Source organism: Varanus komodoensis, unplaced genomic scaffold, assembly GCF_004798865.1.
Source record: "Varanus komodoensis strain SLA01 unplaced genomic scaffold, ASM479886v1 scaffold1, whole genome shotgun sequence".
NCBI lineage: Eukaryota > Metazoa > Chordata > Lepidosauria > Squamata > Varanidae > Varanus > Varanus komodoensis.
In genome coordinates, this window is record NW_025335268.1 from 12,934,085 (window position 1) to 12,952,980 (window position 18,896).

The 18,896-nt window shown below is 41.0% G+C and overlaps 1 protein-coding gene across 10 annotated transcripts in view; it reads right to left on the reverse strand.

The window, feature by feature from the left end:
• DAAM2 (dishevelled associated activator of morphogenesis 2) overlaps window positions 1–18,896 on the reverse strand; it is a 273,375-nt gene that overhangs the window by 38,104 nt on the left and 216,375 nt on the right. For 8 of the 10 annotated variants that reach the window (XM_044442145.1, XM_044441957.1, XM_044442055.1 and 5 more), the window contains 4 exons: window positions 17,876–17,983; window positions 14,974–15,009; window positions 13,798–13,904; window positions 307–391 (listed from right to left, as the gene is read on the reverse strand). In XM_044442145.1, the coding sequence (XP_044298080.1) occupies window positions 307–391; window positions 13,798–13,904; window positions 14,974–15,009; window positions 17,876–17,983 (336 nt within the window). The remainder of the gene's footprint in view (window positions 1–306; window positions 392–13,797; window positions 13,905–14,973; window positions 15,010–17,875; window positions 17,984–18,896) is intronic. The other 2 variants (XM_044442595.1, XM_044442502.1) reach the window with 1 other exon arrangement.

The following is an 18,896-nucleotide window of genomic DNA, read 5'->3' on the forward strand; positions in this document are numbered from 1 at the left end:
TAAGCCACCTTGATAGGTGGCTAGGAAATGCATTGATTGCTTGATGGACTGACTATTCCTAAGGCTGCCTTATTCCAAAGCCTGGTCTGCCAGACATCATCGCCATTATTAGCATCCCCATAGCAATGGAGGGACTTAAGAGAAAACAAGTGGAATTAACATGATATGAATACCAGGCTGGAGAAATGCTGCTGTTTACGCTATTGCATTTCAAAGGCAAATTCACCCCACCAAAAGGTAAAGACTACTTTGAAGCTATACTTAATGAAAGAGGAGAATGTGCTTTTCTTTTAAACAGTCCCTCACCTGCTCCAGCATATCTTTTGCCAGATCTTCTTCTTCATCCATTTTCAAGATGGCCTGCCGTATTTCTTCATTGGATAGCTTCAACCTTTAACAATAGCAACATTGCTCCATTACTTTGATTGTACAAAGAACTTTGACAAATCTGGTAGTTCAGATCAATACTTGGTTGCAAAGACCACCCTTCCATCCACAGAGAGGTTCACAAGTAGAAGCCTGCAAGGCGTATATCTTTCTTCGAAGGCAAAATGATTGATAAATGATACTTGCAGCAACAGTTCACAGCTCTCACCGTATCAGGCTATGGCTAAGGAGGATTATTAAGATATGATGATGGATACTCTGAAAGTCTAATGTATAGGACTTTGCAGGAAAAAGCAACACAAAAAGAAAGTTGGTGCTGGTAGCTGAAGCAGGCACAAGGAACAGAAGAGATTCATACTTTCTCTTGCCTTCTGTATGGCATCATGGTTTTGGAATGGTGAATAAACAAATGTCAATCCTTTCCAGACAGGAAACAGTACTAAGTCTGAGATATTTAACACTGCCCAATATAATCAGCAGCTGGCAATTAAAATATGGAAGTTTACGTTAAAAATAACTTTCTTAACTTAGGCTCCACTCCTCCAAGCTATCCATAAATATAAGAATGAATGTGTGCATTCAGCCAATGTCTGCTGAGTGCTGCCCAAATGCAGGAAACAAGGCGTAGCCTTGTGTCCAAGCTGGGAACATGGCAATGGATCCTATGCTTTGGCATAGCAGTACACTGAGCATCAGATTAAGACTCCACTATTCTTTTATTTTATCACCTCTTCACCTAAACATCAATGAGCACAATTCACATTGAATGGATAATGGCTCCTATTTGTGTGTGGAAAAACGTAAAGCTCCTCCTTCCAACAAGTTTAGCAGAGAAGCCAAAAGCCAGAGAACTCATGGAGAACAAATTACCCTCTTACATCTCAAGAGGCATTCCCTCCAACTCAAATTTCAAACTATTAAACAAGACACTTGGAGAAATTTGCCCTTTTAACTATGGCCACTGGTTCTGTGACCTCATCACATTTTTAGCATCCAAGTCAAACCATTAGGTACCTTTCCACAGGTTTGGTTATCTCAAAGAGAGATTTAAAATGCTCAAAGGAAAAGCAGTAAAATCCAAGAAGAAACTGAAATGTTTGTGTAGCTGGGCTGTGAAACTACTGAGGAACCCTTGGCTCCAGTGACATGTCCTCCTCTCATGGGGAATTTCAGGCACCTATGTATGATGTGACACAACATAGCTTCTTCAAAATCCACAGGGGAATACATGATGACTCCTGCAGGTTTGCTTCAAAGATCACTGCAGACCCTGTTCAACTGCAATCTGTGCGGGACCAGCATGCTGTTGCTCACAGGTCACAGGAACAGCCCAAGAACAGCTTGTAACTCACACCACCACAAATGTGCTATTCACACACAGCTAGAAGCTAGATGAGCCACAGGGCCAAAGGGCTGTTAATCAAGTATTCTCAGTGTGTGTGTGTTTCAAAGCTTTTGACTAACCATGCAGTGGATCTTAAAATAGCCAACAGTAACATAAACCAGATGTGTTGCTTTTTAAGCAAAAACAGGTGAACTGGCTGAACAGAAAGCTAAAGCAGATTCTGAAAATCTTTCCACTGAGGGCTGAAGGAAGATGACTACTTGAAATGGGGGAGGGGTGTTGCTGGTTGTAATGCAGACACCACATTAAAATGTGATTACGGCCAGAAGAGACACACTAAATAAGTCATATCTCATTGTGGGATATGTATCATCAGTGAATTTCCTACTGGTCTTATAAGGGCCAAATACAGGTTTTCCCACTGCCATAAAAATTGAAAAACCCCAGACTATATACATAATTCAAGCTCCATCATCTCTATCTCATACTTGTTTACAAAAAAGCAAAGACTATGGAATCATAACCAAGTTAAGCATTTCTGCTGATGACATAAAAAGTAGAAGAGTCCAGTAGGACTGCAGCAGGTGGACACCTATCAACTTTGACCATGAATAAATAGCTTCTGGCAAGGCAAATATTGCTTCCCAAACCAGAAGATGCTTAAAAGCTGGTGGATCCAGCTGTTCAGAAGATATTTCTGAGAACATAGATCTGTTCAGGAGTCCTACTACTGTTCAAGGTATACATGAAAGGGGAGAGGGACCACATACACCAGCTGCATCTTCATTATCCCCTTCCCTGCTGACCCTGCTCCAGAACTTTGTGTATTCAGTGCAAAGGCCTGAAGGGAGAGTCTAAAAGTTTCCAGTTGAACAAGTAGAGAATGGTCTTTAGCGCCTTACATGCACTGAGGTAAGGAGTAGAGCCAGAGAAGACATGGATATATAGTAAATGAGGGCACACTGACCTGCTCTTCCTTCACACTTTCTTTTACATGAGTAAACATAACCCTTGAGTAGGGCTTATGTAATTCCAAGCATTAAGGTCCATACCTTCTTGCTTTCCTCTTCCCTTTTAATTCCTTTTCCCCCCTTTCAATCATGGCTATTACATTACAGGCCTACAGGCAAGGGCTGCATTCACTCTATGTCTAGGTGGCACTTCAAAAAATCTAGATGTTTTATAGTGTTAAACAGTAAGAATGGTTCTTGCTGTTGGTTATCTCTTGCTTTCTTCTGCAAAGAACCCATTGGCTTGCATGGGCCTCCTCCTCTCCATTTATCTTTACAATAGCCCCGAGAGGCAGTTTAGGCTGAGAGTGACTGGCTGGCTTCATGGCTGCATGGAGTCCTGCACCTGGATCTCCCCAGTCCCAGGCTAATAATCTACCTACTACATAAAACTGGCTTTCAGTTAAATAAAAAATCCCTAGCATTAGGATATCATCTTACTTGTATAACAATTATACGGTTACGACTTTAAAAGGTTTGAATGCTGTTTGATCCCTTGGCCTGAATTAGATGAGCAAGCTGGCACCAGACAAATGACAGCCTGCATGAAAGTTCCTGCAGAGTTAAGGCAAATGGCCTCTACAGTATCTGGCCACCCTGAAGCTTTGATTTGATGATCATTATGAAATTAAGGGCACCATCCTCCACACTGATGGGGCAGCGGGGTGCAGGGGGGCATGGGCAGGTTGGAATCCAGCTGCAACCTCAGAAATGCCTCACAATGTCGGAGTTGGGACTCCAGACTTGGAGGGCTCCATTCTTGGTTCTGGCAGTTGGTGTGGTTCTTTCCATGCCTCCTGGGAGCCAAAGACTAACAGCTCCATCCAGGGCCAGTGCGGGGTGGGGGGAGAGCAAGGCAACCCCATCCTCCAAGGATGTGCGGAAGCTTCTCAACCTCTCCTCCTTGCCTGCCATGTAAATGTTTGGAGAGCATAGGGGAGTGTGGAGGCTGCCTTAGCCTCTGCACCCCCTGCTTCCCATTGGATGTCCATAATCTTCCGTGTTCAGAACACTACAGGCAGCTGCAAAGGATGGCACTCTTAGATTATTTATTCCATGGTGTGAAACATGGGAAAGAATAGTTTTGTGGTGAACAGTAGCTGCTTGTTAAAAAAAAAAATAATCCAGGAATGGCAGTTTTGGTAAAACCTTTGTCCCCTTGAATTGCCAAAACAAAACCATTAAATACTTCTGGCAGAATCATAGCGTACCTTGTTTCTACTTTATTAGGCTTAAATGTCCTCAGCATTCCCAAACAAACACACACACCACTGAATGAATCTAGTTTTACTGTATTCACACATGGATGCACACATGCATGCAAAAAATGTACACTATTTGCGGCTATATTATAATTCTCACCCAACAACTTGGGGTAAACTTTAACCCAGCACAACCTTCATTGCAGGATATTTACAGAAGTAGAACTACAATATGATCATGTTTCATTTATGATTGCAAGCTGCCTTAAAGTGCTATTTTTCTTGGTAGCTGGAGAACTGATCAAATAAATCGATAAAGGCAATAATTGTACAGGTCATCATGTAACATGTTCTTTGCTAGACTGCCTCTTCTCAAACAAAGTTGGCTACCTGCACTAAGAGGAAGACTGCAGCTGCTGAAGTAAGTCAGTTGGGAAAAATAGTAGTGTGTGTGTGTGTGTGTCTGTGTGTGTGTCTGTGTCTGTGTGTCTGTGTGTGACATAGAGAAAGAAAGAGTCAGAGAAAGACTTAACTAGCTTTGTTTAAATCTGCAACAGCATCTCTCTGAGGTCCTGTTCTATGAGGACTTGCCTGCATTCAAGTTCCAACAATTCATTTTTGTGTATTCATTAGAACTCCCTAGAGAGCTTTTATAGTAAAACATGAATTTTATTCACCACTTTTTAAACACCTACCCCTAGACAGGTGGGTTCCTGAAGATCATGGAGCTGGGGGCAGTGGGATTTCTTATTTCTTCACCACAATAAGTCATGAAAGAATGAAGAGATTCAAATCTCCAAGTCTGCTGGAAGCCTCACAATTATCAAATTATAGGATACATAGGCCTACCACCCTCCACCCCCCCCCCCCCCGCGCCAATCCCCTTAGGACATATAAATGATCCCTATTGACTACAGACCCTTTCACCACTATTCTCCTAAGACACCTCAGCTGATTTAATGCCAGCAGACATCAAATGGCTTATTGTTTGGCCATCGTATAGAAAGTGGGTTGGGGAAGGGCCATATTACACATATGCCTGGGAAACATGCTGCAAGTTGACATTAAATAGGGCCACTGGTTCAGTTTAAGTTAATACCCAAAACTCCAGCCCAAAAAGCTCACCATTCATCCATCATCTGGCAGGAGAGAACAGCAGCAGCAGCAGCAGCCTGCCTCTCTGCTCCAGCCTTATGCCTGGCTCATCTCCCACAGCAGAGGCAACCATCACACATGCTCACAGGGCCATTCAGTATATGATTATATCAGTTGCAGACCCAGTCAGGATACTCCTGGAAGAGCAATGACTGCCTTCTACTTTTATAATAAACTAACCTGCTCTAGGCAATCAGGATTGACTTGTCTAAATTCATACAAAACGCTGATATCTGATGGAGAGATATCTGATATGCACAGGGTAGGAAGCCTGTGAGGGCTGGGGAAGGCTTTGACACAGAGGAAGTTCTACATGGAGGAAGCCTTCCTCCCTGCCCCGCCACGAGAGGCAGCAAGAGAGAGAAAAGGTGAAGCCTTGCGTGCTCATCAGCCCCCTACAAGTACAGGAGTGTGGCCATAACCTCTGAAATAGGAGAAATGAACTTTGCCCTCAAGACACGCTCACTCTTCAGTCTCACACCTTCATAAGCCCGTGATTGTCCTATCAGAAACAAGTCTCGGGAGTAACCTTCACATAAAAAAAAAGCCATATGGTGCAGCTTTCCAGGGACTCTATTGCTTGATTCTGTGTTGGTGAGGACCACATGTGTGAATGCATGCCCAAGCTGCACAAGCTTCCTTGCATTTAGATAAAGCCTAATGCCAGAGAGAGACAGATTGTACACTAGGTGGGCATAAATACATGATTTCTCTATTGGTCAGGATTGAGGGAAAGGATGAGACAAAACCCTACTTCCAGGAATTTTAATAATACATTCTTTTAAAGGAAGGTTACACACACATGCCCTTCAGGTCTGAAGAGAAGCTTGCACATTTTGTTCTCAGGTATCCACATCCAGATGCAAGGGACACTGGCAAATCAACATGGGAGATCTGGCTAAAAAGTCCACAGACAGACAGTGAATGCCCTGGTTCTATGCTCAAATCTTCATGACTAAGGGCAAGAAAATGTTCCTTTTCTCATTTTTTGTGTGGAGGAGAATGGGAGGAATGCTTTCCATCCATACTGGCTGAATCCCCCTCGGATGGACAAGCAGGGATTCTTTTTGAAGGTCCTGGAGCCACAGAAGAGTCAGTCTCAGTCAAGACCTGCTTTATGGCGACCAGAGCTTGATCCCATAACATCTTATGCAGCCGGTTTTCGTGGTTTCTGCACACCTGCCTTGTAAACAATTGCCAGTGGCTGCATTTGTCAGTCCTGTGTTCCTCTCTGAGAAGACACAGGGTATGAGGGTCAGCGGGAGACATTTTGGCTCCACACTGAGCACACTTACAAAAAGCTGCCTGCTGTGCCATTGAGAAGAAAGTGAGAAGATAGGTTATAAAAGGTAAGGATGATAGAAGGGTTTTTTAAATTTTTTATTTTTATTTGAAGGAGAAGGAGGGAAAGGGAAAAGAGAATAAAGTGAGAGATTTGGTAAGGGTGAACAATGCATAGGGTTAGATAGAGGAGGGTGGAAAAAGTGAAGTAAGAGTAAGAAGTTTAAAGTTTAAGATTTATAGAAGTAGCAATGCAAAAGATGAGGAGACAAGTGAAAAAGGCCCGAGGCATGGTGAATGGTGGTTGCAAGCAGACTGGCAAGAGGACAGCCACTTCAACCATTTATACTGCAGGGGGGAGGAAGGTGCAGAGTTCCTGCCAAAAACCGTTAAAGCTCTTAAATCTTCCCGGCAACAGGCACTGCGCAGGCGCAGCACCCCTATATGTGTGATGCATGGAGACCACAATGAAGAAAATGGAACATTTTAGTACGGAAGCCTGAAAGCCCTATAAAAGGCAAAAAATAGTTGAAAGGAAATGCACACCTAGCTTATAAAGGAGAACTTTCAAAGAGAAAGGAACATTTGCAGTGACAGATTTCTTTGCAATAATCATGAATAATGTAACCTTATTATAAATGCCAGTGTTCTTACTGTATTGTTTGGGCAGCATGATTTCTATCTTTTCCCAGAGATCACTGAAGAGTGCAAAGGGAAGCTGGGTAAAGAAACAAAAGGCTCTAATTTGCCAATTTAATGCATTCTTGAAGTTCTCAATTTGATACAGTTCAGTTCATTTTACACAGAAGAACAGGCTTGTAGCCAAAATTTGACAGATTGCAGAGAAGGGACTCAAGTGTCCATGGGGCAAGCATTATATGAATCATATCATAGTTATTCAACAAAAACTTCACTATCTCCTTCTGTTAAACACTTCCTTGTTTCAGAACACTTATGAATGACTAAGCAGAGGGACAGAGACAAGAATATCAGGGTTGAGAAAAGGGACAAAATGTCAATGGGGCTTAATACCTGGTCTTTGGAACTTTGGCTTTGTGCCTGCAAAGGATACTTGCTAAGAGAAAAAGCTCTGACCTTTACTTTCCAGATAATAGAAAAGCCCTGGAGATAAGCAGTTAAGTGAAAGGAATAAACTGCAGCAATGGGAAGTTTGGGAATCCTCTTCCTGAATCCAGTAAAACTATGAGTTGTATACAGTCCACTACATGAATTCAGCTCTCAGGATTGCTTATTTTAAACAAAAAATCTAGTTCTCATGGTTAACACCTGGAAATTGGAAAGGCACATATATGAAACTGCACAGTAATGTAAGTTTTAATACATTCTGCTTTCAAAACTCGTTATTTCTACAATCATTGTGAAAATTTTCAAGAAATTCACCACGTTTTTCTGGATCTATTTCTTGAAAGCAAGAACAAAAGAGACTAATTTTATTTGTTTCGCTCTTAGGCTATTCCAGCCTTTCCCAGCCTAGTACCTGCCAGCACTTTTGGACTCCCCATCAGAGCCAGCACACATGGCCAAAGGTCGAAATGCAATGAAATGTAGTCCTAAGCATCTGTAGAGCACCAAGATGAGAAAAGCTGGCCTATCCAATCACCAGGTATAAACCATGTTTACAAGGTTGTAAGACAAAAGGAAGTAAAAAACCTAGACAGAGTCTTTGCTTCCTCCTCTATCCTTTGTAAGGCCTAGCTCAACACGGAGCGGGTAATATGCTCTCCTGTCTGCCCCATTTGCACTCTAAGCGGCAGACCATTCTTAGTCCTGTTCAAAAGTTGTTCATCAGTGTAATGATGTAATCATAAATAACAGAACAAGTCTGAAATAATTGCAACTGCTGCTATGCTTTGTTCTTCTAAATTAATGTGTATGTAATTAACTTTTGTTTAATTTTAACTTTTGTTAACTGTCCAGAAGCTGTCTACTGGGGAGCATTCAAATTAATTAAATAAATAAATCCAGCTTTCAACATTGTGCGGGGGGGAGAGCACTAATGACAGGAGTCTTTTTGCTGGATTTTATTGTATCAGGTCCGATAACTTGTGTAGCTTTTTGGTGCATTGAGGTGCATCTGAGGTCTGCTGCTCCTGAGGGTAACCTTGCCCCAGGACTAGTTATTACATGGTTCTGCCTTGTTTGTACTTCTACATTTATCTTGTCTGGTTTTCCCTTCTATCTTTTGGTTTCCATTATATCTCCTACCACTAAAAAAAATGGCTTTGTGATATATGGAGAGTTAAGCTGAGCACACAACCTGCTGATAGAGATTTAAGACAGGATAGCTCCATATACCATGCTTGATTTAACTAGAAAGCTTATTGTGCACTAAACTGAAGGTAAGATCATTCATCAAAGACATTTTTTTAATCTCTCTTCCCAGACGTTCGCTCCCACAAGGAAGCGAGTTCATGGCCCACTGATTTCCAGTCAATGTACTTCGTATGAGCTCAGCTCTTCCCCCTTGGAAGACAGGTTTGTTTGGTAGCCTACACTCTTGTAAAGAGAATGAAGAAAGGAAAAGGGTGTCTGAAAGTAAGGAGAAGAGCTGCTTTCTATTTCTCCAGATTCCTACTCATGATTGCTCCCTTCAGTAAATACCTCCCTAAATCTGTGTAGGTTCCCCTTGCCTGTTCTTCAACTACCCGACTCTCCCATATTCCATTTTCCATGTGCCAAACACTGATCTCTTTTTCAACTCCTTTAAACTATAGGCTGCTAGGCTAAGACTGCATTGTTTCTGTGGCTGTTTTGCACTGTGCACATTTTGTGTTTAATAAGATTTTGTCAACTGACTCCTGAAAAAGGGTCCATACAATCAGACCTCTGGATAAAGTAAATGAGCCCATGCTGGATGAAACAATCTGTCTTCCTTTCATGTCAGGGCAGCTGTTCCTTTAAAAACAGTGGCATTTTCACAACATGTTTAGTTTTGCTTGCCCGGGAGGCCCCTCCTGACTTGGTCTGTTTCTATGTTATACTTCATGCCACCATTCACTGCAATAGGCAAGGCCAGATGGTAAAAGGAATCACTGGAAAGTATATAGACTTGAGGAAAGTTTTTACCTAACCCTTTCTTAACCTCATTGGTGGTGTTCTTCTAGGCAGGAAAATGAACATGCAGGGCTTACTTTGGATGGAAGATCTGAGATTTCTTAGAGAATAACAAAATACAGATTAACACATTTCTAAAAGTGATTTAACTAAAGGTTTGACATGTGATGGTTCTCACCAAGATAGGAGGAATAAAGAGAATTTCTAAAATGATGATTCAAGTGTTGCTAAGGGGAAGTTCCTATGTGCAAAATCATCAAATATGAGTTACTGACTTGCTTGTTTCTAGAGCTCTAGAACTCAGTGCTGGGCTGAAACCCAGGAAATGTGGGTTCTAGTTCCCACTCAGCCATGGAACTAACCGTGTAACTTCAGACTAGTCACAAACTCTCAGCCCAACCTTCTTCTCAGGGTTGTTGTTGTTGTTGATGTGAGGGTAAGGATTGAGAGAGGGTGTAAGAGAATTATAAAAGCCCTTTTGAATTCCTTGAAAGAAAAAAAGTGATATATAAATACACATATAATATGAGACCTTGCCTTGTATCAAATATTACATATTTTGCTATATGCTTGAGAGCTGATACACACACTTGAGAGCAAAATACATGACATTTAGTGATGCATTACTTTTCAACTACTGGAAAAGGCACAGTGTTAAGAAAAAAGTAGCTCTGAAGGAAAGATACAAATTCATCTCCGCATCAACACAGGCCAGAAAGTAATTTTCATCTGCTCTGTTTAATCCCTTCTCCCACAGCCTTGCTAAAGGAAAGGCAAAGAGAAAGAGAGATGGTTATTTCCTGCTCCAGCTAGCTTTTGGCTTCTTCAACCCTATGAAATACGAGCCCCGCCTGACCCTTGGTAAGACAGTGTTAGTCAAACAAAAACATTTCATGTAGTGGAGAACACCCCCCCTCCTCTGTACAGCCATTTTACTTTAAAGGGCATGACAGCATAGTGTAAACAGAGGGGGAATAAACTACAAAGATATATGCAAAGTTACAGACAATTGGAAACAGCTGTTGAAAGAGTGAGGGGGGCTACCAGAAAGCAGGGTGTGATGCTTAGGATTTCATGTGGTGCTCTCAGTTTACACATCTAATATTTTTATAATGTGCAATAGTGTGTTCACAATGCAAAGCATGTTTCCAAGAGGACTTGGAAAAATGGCAGGCATAAATGCCATCCTCGGCGCTGGTTCTGGGATCCTACTGGTCAACTGAAGGAGTCAAGAAAGCAGCAGCAGGAGCCAAAAGATGAGTGATCAGATCCCCTTATATGATTGCCTGTAACATATTTCAGCTGTCTCTGCCACTGGACCAAGCCACTGAGGTTGAAGAAGTGATGCAACACATGTCCACTGCTGAAAATGTGCTCTTGGCTGAGGTCGAATGACAACCCAGATGACTCAAGACCCTGGTTTACACACTGGCCATGTAGAAGGTTTTACCAAGGTATCTTCCAACTATGTCCCAGCTTAATAAATAATCTGATATGGATTTTGAGTAATAACTTGCAGATCATGGGCCTAGCAGCGTTCTCTTGGTGGTGGGGAATAAGTCACAATACATCAGAAAAGAGGTTAAGGCAACTGTGTCCCAGTTGTCAGCAAGATGGAACTGACTCCTGTTAATCAGATGGACTTTCCTCAATGACATATGAATTCATTTGGCCAGTTTGTTCTGTTTCACAATGGATACTAACTGCTGTGATATGTACCAAAAATATTTTTTTGTGTGCACATGTGTGTATTTTAAATGGTTACTTCCTGACTTGATTCAGCTAATCATAGTTTAAATGAAAATGCTTTCTCTAGTCACAGTTGTAACAACAAACTGGATTACAACGAACAGTTGTAACAACAAACTGTTAACAAACAGTTAAACAACAAACAGAACAACAAACAAACAACAAACTTCCTGGTTTCACCAGGAAGCAGATGGTTCCTCTCTCCTCATCATGGCTGCACTAGAGAAGAGGGGACAGAAATGCCTGAGGCTTGAACAGGCACAGTACGTAATGCCAAGGTAGGGTTTAGGGCTCAATGAAAATCAGCTGATAGATGCAAGGTGAGAATGGATGAATCTGGTAGCTACCAAAGCACTCTACTAGTTAAATTTAATATATAAAATACACAAGTGGCTCCTGCAAAAGGCAACAAAACATCTGTTGCAGCACAGAGTGCTCCTTCTCAGGGTTCCTGCCAGTTGGCCCTGCCTTTTTCTAGGATGCCCATTTCACAGACAGACCCTGCCAAATTAAGCAGTTCACACTCCATATCCACTAAGCCTGCACAGTCTTCAAGGGGCTGATTTGCTCCACACACACCCTCCCTTCTAAGGTGTCGTGTTATACTAGCAAATGCTGCCAGTAGTTCCACTCTTCTGCATGAATGATGCTGCTTCAGAAGAATAGGCAATTGGGAAAAAGTGTTCACTGTAAGTATTTATAAGGTAATATCCTGAGTATATTGGGATTTCTAAAGCTGTTTTTCACAAACGCACTAACCACACCCAGAGGAAATTAGGGTATGGTTAAGTACAAACATGGCTCATTGCATTATATTAAAAAGAAGTGAGAAATTTTAAATACAATCATTTTATCTGAATAGAGTATTAAATGCAATATTCAAAGTTTAAATACAATATTTCATTAATAGGGAATTTTTTTCTTAAAGGCTTTTTGGAGCATCCATCCAAGTTTTTACAAAGTCAGCCAATCCTAAAAACAAAATGAATTACTACTGAAGTGTTGAAACATTACATTTCTCAGGACAGGAAATGATCACTGAACTGCTAACTAGTGGTAAGTAGACAATATATGAAGTGCCATTTCATTTAGGTTCAAATATTGTTTCATTTTCATAAGCATCTTTGAAGAAATGTGCTGCTTGAAAGCATATACATTGGATTTTTAAAATTTACTAAATATGTTATTTCTTATACAGCTAATTTTGCCTTGTTTCATCCTTTTTTGCACTTCTTGCATCTCCACTAATGAGTATCTAAATAGAACAGACTTTTTTTTCCCTACAAGCAATTCTTTCTTTGGCCTTTCTCCTCCTACCAAGCAGGAAAGGGACAGTTACTTCCAAAGAAAGGCCCAAAAGGCCAATGCACTGTCTGACTGCACATTACAGCATCCGTGTGCAAGTAAAGCATTTGCACATTTGTTGTATTTGTCCATTGCTAAACAAAAGAGAATCACTAAAAATAATGGTTTAAACACATTTTGATAAAGAAGCAAACAGAGGAGAGTGAAACAAGTGCACTTAATATACCAGATCTGTTAAGAAAGGGTTCTAACAGTGGGTTATAACCATGGCATCTGTGAAAGTATTTGCTTAAAAGGATGTTTTTGCAAGCAACTCAAGGCAACTGGTTACATCTATCCATATGATAATGGGAATGAACATAAAGAAGTAAAAATAACCTCTAGGCCCTAAGGTGTCTTAAGGAGCAATCCAACTGGGATGCCCAGAGGGTTATAACCACCCTATGGGAGGGTGGGAGGATCATAGAGGGGCAATGGCTCAGTGGCAGGGAACCTGCTTTGCATGCAACCCCCCCACCAGTTCAATTCCAAGCATCTTTTGGCCCGGCTGAAAAAGCTCTTGCCTGAAACCCTCTGTGTTCCTTTTGCCCTCTAATTCAGCTGGATCGCTGATTCGACCGTCTAACTTGGCACTTCAGAGCAGGAGGAAAGGAGACTGAGGTGCCATCAGGGTATGTTGTATCTTGGCAGCACTGTTCTCCCATCCCCACCCCTAAACCACATTCCAGGATTCCTCTTGTGACCTTGGAGAGGCAGCCAACACCATTCTTTCCATGCTGGCTCAAGTGGAGGGAAGGTTCTCCAACTGTGGAGGCCAAGCTAGGAGGTTGGAGCAATTTTCCTCCCTTCTAACTGGGGCTCTGAAAAATCCTATGGCAGTCAAGATGATGTCTAGCAGCCAGAGGCTTGCACTATCTGGACGCCATTCATTCAACAATATTGTTAGAGGAATGTATATCCCATTCTTCACACATATTCCCAAGACAGTTTACAGTTTAAAAAAATCAAGGATACCCAAAAACCTTATTAAAAAGCAGGATATGAATTATTCCTTGTCTTCAGGAAAATCTTACCCGATGTTTGCCAAGCCTCCCCAGTCTTTAAAATAGAAATCTACAAAATCTTAATTTCATGTCAATACCACAAATGTGCATTTTGTTCTTAACATCTAACATAGTTACCAGAAATTTGCTCCTGGGATTTTCAGCCTGATTGAGAATTTTCTTTGCATCATTCCTGCATACGCAAAAAGCACATTTCAAACAAGTTCATGTTAACGCAAACTTACTTGGAAAGGAGGATGACGCAGTTCTGAGCTCTCCGGCCATCAATCACAGAAAGCTCTTTGACCTTTCGACTGGACAGGTACAAATCTTCAGTTGATCCCATTTCCTTCTACAAATAGTAAAAAAAAAGAAAAGAAAAAATGAAAATTAACGCCATGTATTCTTCCTTCTCCTCCTCCAGAGAATACAGAGAAAGGCTACCAGATTGGTCATGCTCTGCATCTAAATTTTTGAGGAAATCCATCCAAGATTGCAATGCTATGAAACCAAAACTTAAAGAAAGATTACATGAGCATATGATAAATTTCTCTCTCCTAGCTCACCAGTTAAACCAGTGACGTACTTTCTTGCAGACATTGGTACAATTGTACACATGCAAGCAGATAGTATGCATGTGTATTTATAAGTCTGTGTATACAAGGTCTGGTCCTCATCTTATTTCCACCACTGTAAATAGGATTGCCTGCGCCAGCTGAATTAAAGTTTATAGCATAATTAAGTTTATAGCATGACATAAAACCTAACCAAAAAAAACCTCTTGTATCCCAAGAAACACATTGTGTACAAAAAACAAACCATTCCCTCAAGAGGTTCCATCTGTGAAGTCAATGCTAACAAGGCATCTTTGAAGAGAGGAGCTCCTCTGCTCATGTCTGAGAATGAGGTCCAGTGGATCCTGCTGGCAGAAGTAGGGAGGCAATTTCTGAAGATTCCTCCTTCCTGCTGCAGACCCCAACACAGACTCTTCCGAAGCCCCCTCCCTGTGGAGCAAATGTTCCAAGGCTCAGGAGGCTTCGGGGGAATGGGTGAAAACCATCTCTTCCTGCTGCCACTGGCAGAAGTGTCCAAAAGCAGAACTTCTTTCAGGGAATGCTCCCATCACTGGAAGCAAACTCAGGATCCTCTCCCCTTCTACCCAACAAGGAAAAAATACAGCAGCAACTTCAGCAGTTTTCTCTGATCCCATGAAATCAGGTACATGAAAGGGCAGCAATTCTGGGAGAAAAAAACCTTGAAATTTAAGTAGACTGCTTCTTATCTCCTCCATGAGGATCAGATAAAAATTAAGGCTGATTCATGCAGTAAACCATTTGGGCCATGTTGTTGCTTCTGGTCTCTTAATATAAACAATGGAAAAGAACTCTGCAAGTCAGAAAGGAGACAGTTGTAATACTCACCTGCTTACAGGAGGAAGGAGGGTTAGTTAGCAGGTCCTACTCAGGCAGCAGTCGAAGGTAACAGAGAAGGAAACATGCCAACAGTTAATCACAGCAATAAAAGGTACAGAGTTTACCAAAGCATCAGTATTTGGTTTTCTAAGCAATTAAAATGCTATGCCAGTTAGCATGACCTTTATTAAAAGAATCAAAGAGGAAACACCTCAAGGTCTATTCTCCCCTTCATATTCATAAGCAATGAATATGGTGAACTGTGTTACAGTATCAAATCACATCTTTTATGACAGGATTTCACAAACAAAAATTAGCAGGGCAATATTTTGCATGTCTATCAAGTAGCATATCCTATTAAATTCTAGGTGGCGTGGTATACGCCTCACAGCACCATCCTGTACAGTTATATAACCCATCTTTAAAATTTACACAAAAGATTTACATCTAAGCAAGAATCAGTAGTGGAGTTTGCAGCAAGTGTGATCCCTGATTAAGATCTTGGATAACATTGCCTCATGCTTGTATAACCAATAGAAGATGCAGTGCTATATGGAGGGGAGAAGAGACTCTGTCTTTTCAAAGAAAGCAGCAGCAGATTAAAAGAAAAGAACTGGGAGTCAAAATATATTAATACCATATTAATTGCAACAGGAGAAAGAAAAGTCTCATTCATGTTTACATGCTCTGCCCCCAACCGTTCAGTCCAAAAACAATCAACAGGGATTTCATCTGATTTTCAGATGCATTTCATTGAAGTTCAGAAGTCAGCAATTCCGTTTAGAAGGAAAACAAATAGTTGTTCATATTATAGTGGTCCTGTTTAGACAATCATATCTCAGTTTAATAAGCAGAGATACACTAAATCCTTTGTTGTTGTACCACCTCTTCTGGGCACACTGCCACAAGCCAAGAAGTCTTCAGTGAATTATAGTTTCCTGTTACAGTGAAATCAAAAAACTTTGGTTACCAGGTTCAGAATCAATCAGGATCTTAACCACAGTGTGAAGTTGGTTTAAGATCCTGGCCTATCCAAACCTAATAACCATAGTTTCCTGCCTCTAAATAAATGTTGAGACCTTGAAAACTAAATAGTTCTTTGAGAGAATGGGAATTGAACTTCATGTATTATTTAGAACTGACCAGCTCCATTCAAACATTCTTTTTGTGCTCTAGAAGGTGTATTTTGAGACTTGTCAGGATCATACAAATAAAGTGACCATCCCAGTGGGTAGTAAAAGGTGCTGTGGTCAGGTCTGTTTATGGATTCAGGTGCTAAAAGCTTGTGTTGGTCCCGTACAGAATAGCCAAGGTAGGATGTCACAAGATTTAAAATTAAAAGTAGCTCTTCTTGTAACTGGTTTGTAGTATAGCACTAAAAGAAAAAGCAGAGGAGGTAACAGGGTCCTCTCATTTGGTTTCATGGTTTGACATCATTAGATAAGCAATGTTTAGGTTTCATAGCTGCTTTAGGTTGTCATTTCAGGCTGCTTCATGAGACCTGAAAGAGCCTGTGTTCTCAGAGCACATTCCAATAGCTAGGAAAGAATTTGGAAAGGAAGAGAAAAAGGATTAAAAACGCTTCCAGCTGAAACTCATTCATCAGAGGCAGAGAGAATACAGGTGATTCACTTTCCAAACAAAATGGAGAGAGAAAATTTTTAATAAAGAGTTGCTGTTAAACTATGTTGCAAACATTGTAACTTGTAGCTCATTTATTGGAACAAAAGGAAAAGGAAAAAGAGAGAAGTGATATAAACAAAAGCCAAGCTAATCTAATCTCACTGCTCAAAACTCTTCCATTGCTCATTGCTTTTATTCAGGAGGAGCAGGGTTACAAAGAAAGGAAAAAAGAAAGAGAATAGAATCAACAACAATGAGATTGAAAGAACAAGAATTTTATAATATCTAGAACCCTAAACACACCTGGAGTGTAAACTATAGGTTCCAAGAACTACATGTTTGTGCTAAGGATGGACACACCTGCCAGTCTAGATTTTAAATCAAGGCAATGAAAATGCAGCTTCAGTATTGAAGGCACTTTCTCTGGTGTCAGCCCTGGGCATTGTCAGGCAGCTGCTAAGTGCCTATCTTGACCACCCCCCGTCTCCACTGATCCCATCCTTTCACCTACACACAGAGCAGCACATGAGGACTAAGTGAAGCCACCATTTTCATTTCCACTTGCTACAGCAGTGGGAATCTTGGCAATTAAAACTGTGGAGGTGCTTGAAGATGCAGAAAAATTAGAAAGAGTCCAGAGATGGGCAACAAAAATGACCCAGAGTTTGGAAACACTGCCCTGTGAGGAGAGACTGAAAGAACTGGGAATGTTCAGCCTTGAGAAGAAAAGACTGAGAGGGGACACGATATCCCTCTGTAAGTACCTCAAAGGCTGCCACAAAGAGGAAGGTCAAAATCACTTCTTGCTGATATCATACTGTAAGACACGGAAGAATCAATTCAAGCTGCAACAACCCAGAGTCAGGCTGGACCTTAGGAAAAGCTTCCTCACTGTCAGAGCAATACAACAGTGGAGCAAACTGCCTTGAGAGGTGGTGGGCTCTCCCACACTAGAGACATTTTTGAAACATTCAAAAAAGAACCTGGACAGCCATCTGAGTGGATGGTGCAAACAGTGTCCTGCAACAGCAGGGGTTAACCCAGTGGCCCTCATGGCCCCTTCCAACTCTATTATTCTATGATTCTAAGTGCTCCTTCAGAAGGGACCTCAGACTTGGAGCCAGCTCTTTTTCTCTTGACTGTATTAAATGTATGGTGTGTGGATGTGGGAAACAGTTCCCACTGCTTGCTCCTCTCCATTGTTGTACCAGCCATTGGAATTATTTCAGAAGAGAAGCACAGGGAATGCAGGGTTTGTGGAGACAAGGACAAAAGGGAAATTCTTTACCTGGTGTCTTTGATAAGCTGAGAACATTTTTTCAAAATCCTCCAAATCCAACATCTTGAAAGCCCTCAAATCATCAATTTCATGCCAAATTGTGCCATGTATCTTCTCCTACAGTAAAAAGAGAGAGAGAGACACGTTGTCAGTGTCATTTTTCTGCAGGTCTGTGTGAAAGTCACATTGTTGACATCGCAGGCTTATGTTATGTGTCTATATTCCACCTTCAGCTTTAAAATACATCTGGAACACCATTTATCCTTCAACCATATTTAAAGAGCACTCTTAGAGCAGTTTCCTTCTTTCACTTTTTAAATGCATTTTTATTGCAATCTATTCATTCCATTTAAAGTATCTCAAACATCAGTGAACAAAGGCTTGATTTTCATACAACTGTGCTTTTCATTTAATGAAAAACAAGTTGAAACTTTAAATCATTAAAGGGAACATAGCAATGTTTAAGACAAAAAAGGAGGAAATCATATTGGCGACAATGACAAAGATTTTCACAGCATGTGGTGTCTTGTGGTCCAGAAGAAAGGATTACCAAGTAGCTGCAAAGAGATGTATCAAAAGCTCCTGCACTGACATCACTGAAATGTACTCATGCAGCAAAGTATGTTAACACTTCATTACAGAATTAATTAGGAACAACCCCCATTTCCCACTCACACTCATTAAAAGTGCAAAAAAAAAAACCCCCCAAAACAGTTGGGAAGAACTCAATGGCTGAAGGAAAAAGCAGAGCTAAAGGAATGGAACAAAGATTAAAGGAAGGAAAAACGTTTGAGGAAAAGTTATTACAAAAAAAAGTCCTTAGACTCTCTTGAAGTGGTTTCTTGGCATACAGAGCTGTGTTTCTGCTTTGAGTAAATTCAGAGCTGTTTAAGCAGATCAGGCCAATCACTTTCTATAGCATGTAAAATCAGAATATGAAAAGTATCCTTGGGAACACCTTTTTGACTGCTGCCCATGCAGCATTATGGTCCCTATCAAAAGTATGGACCTCTAGGGACAATAGTTGACT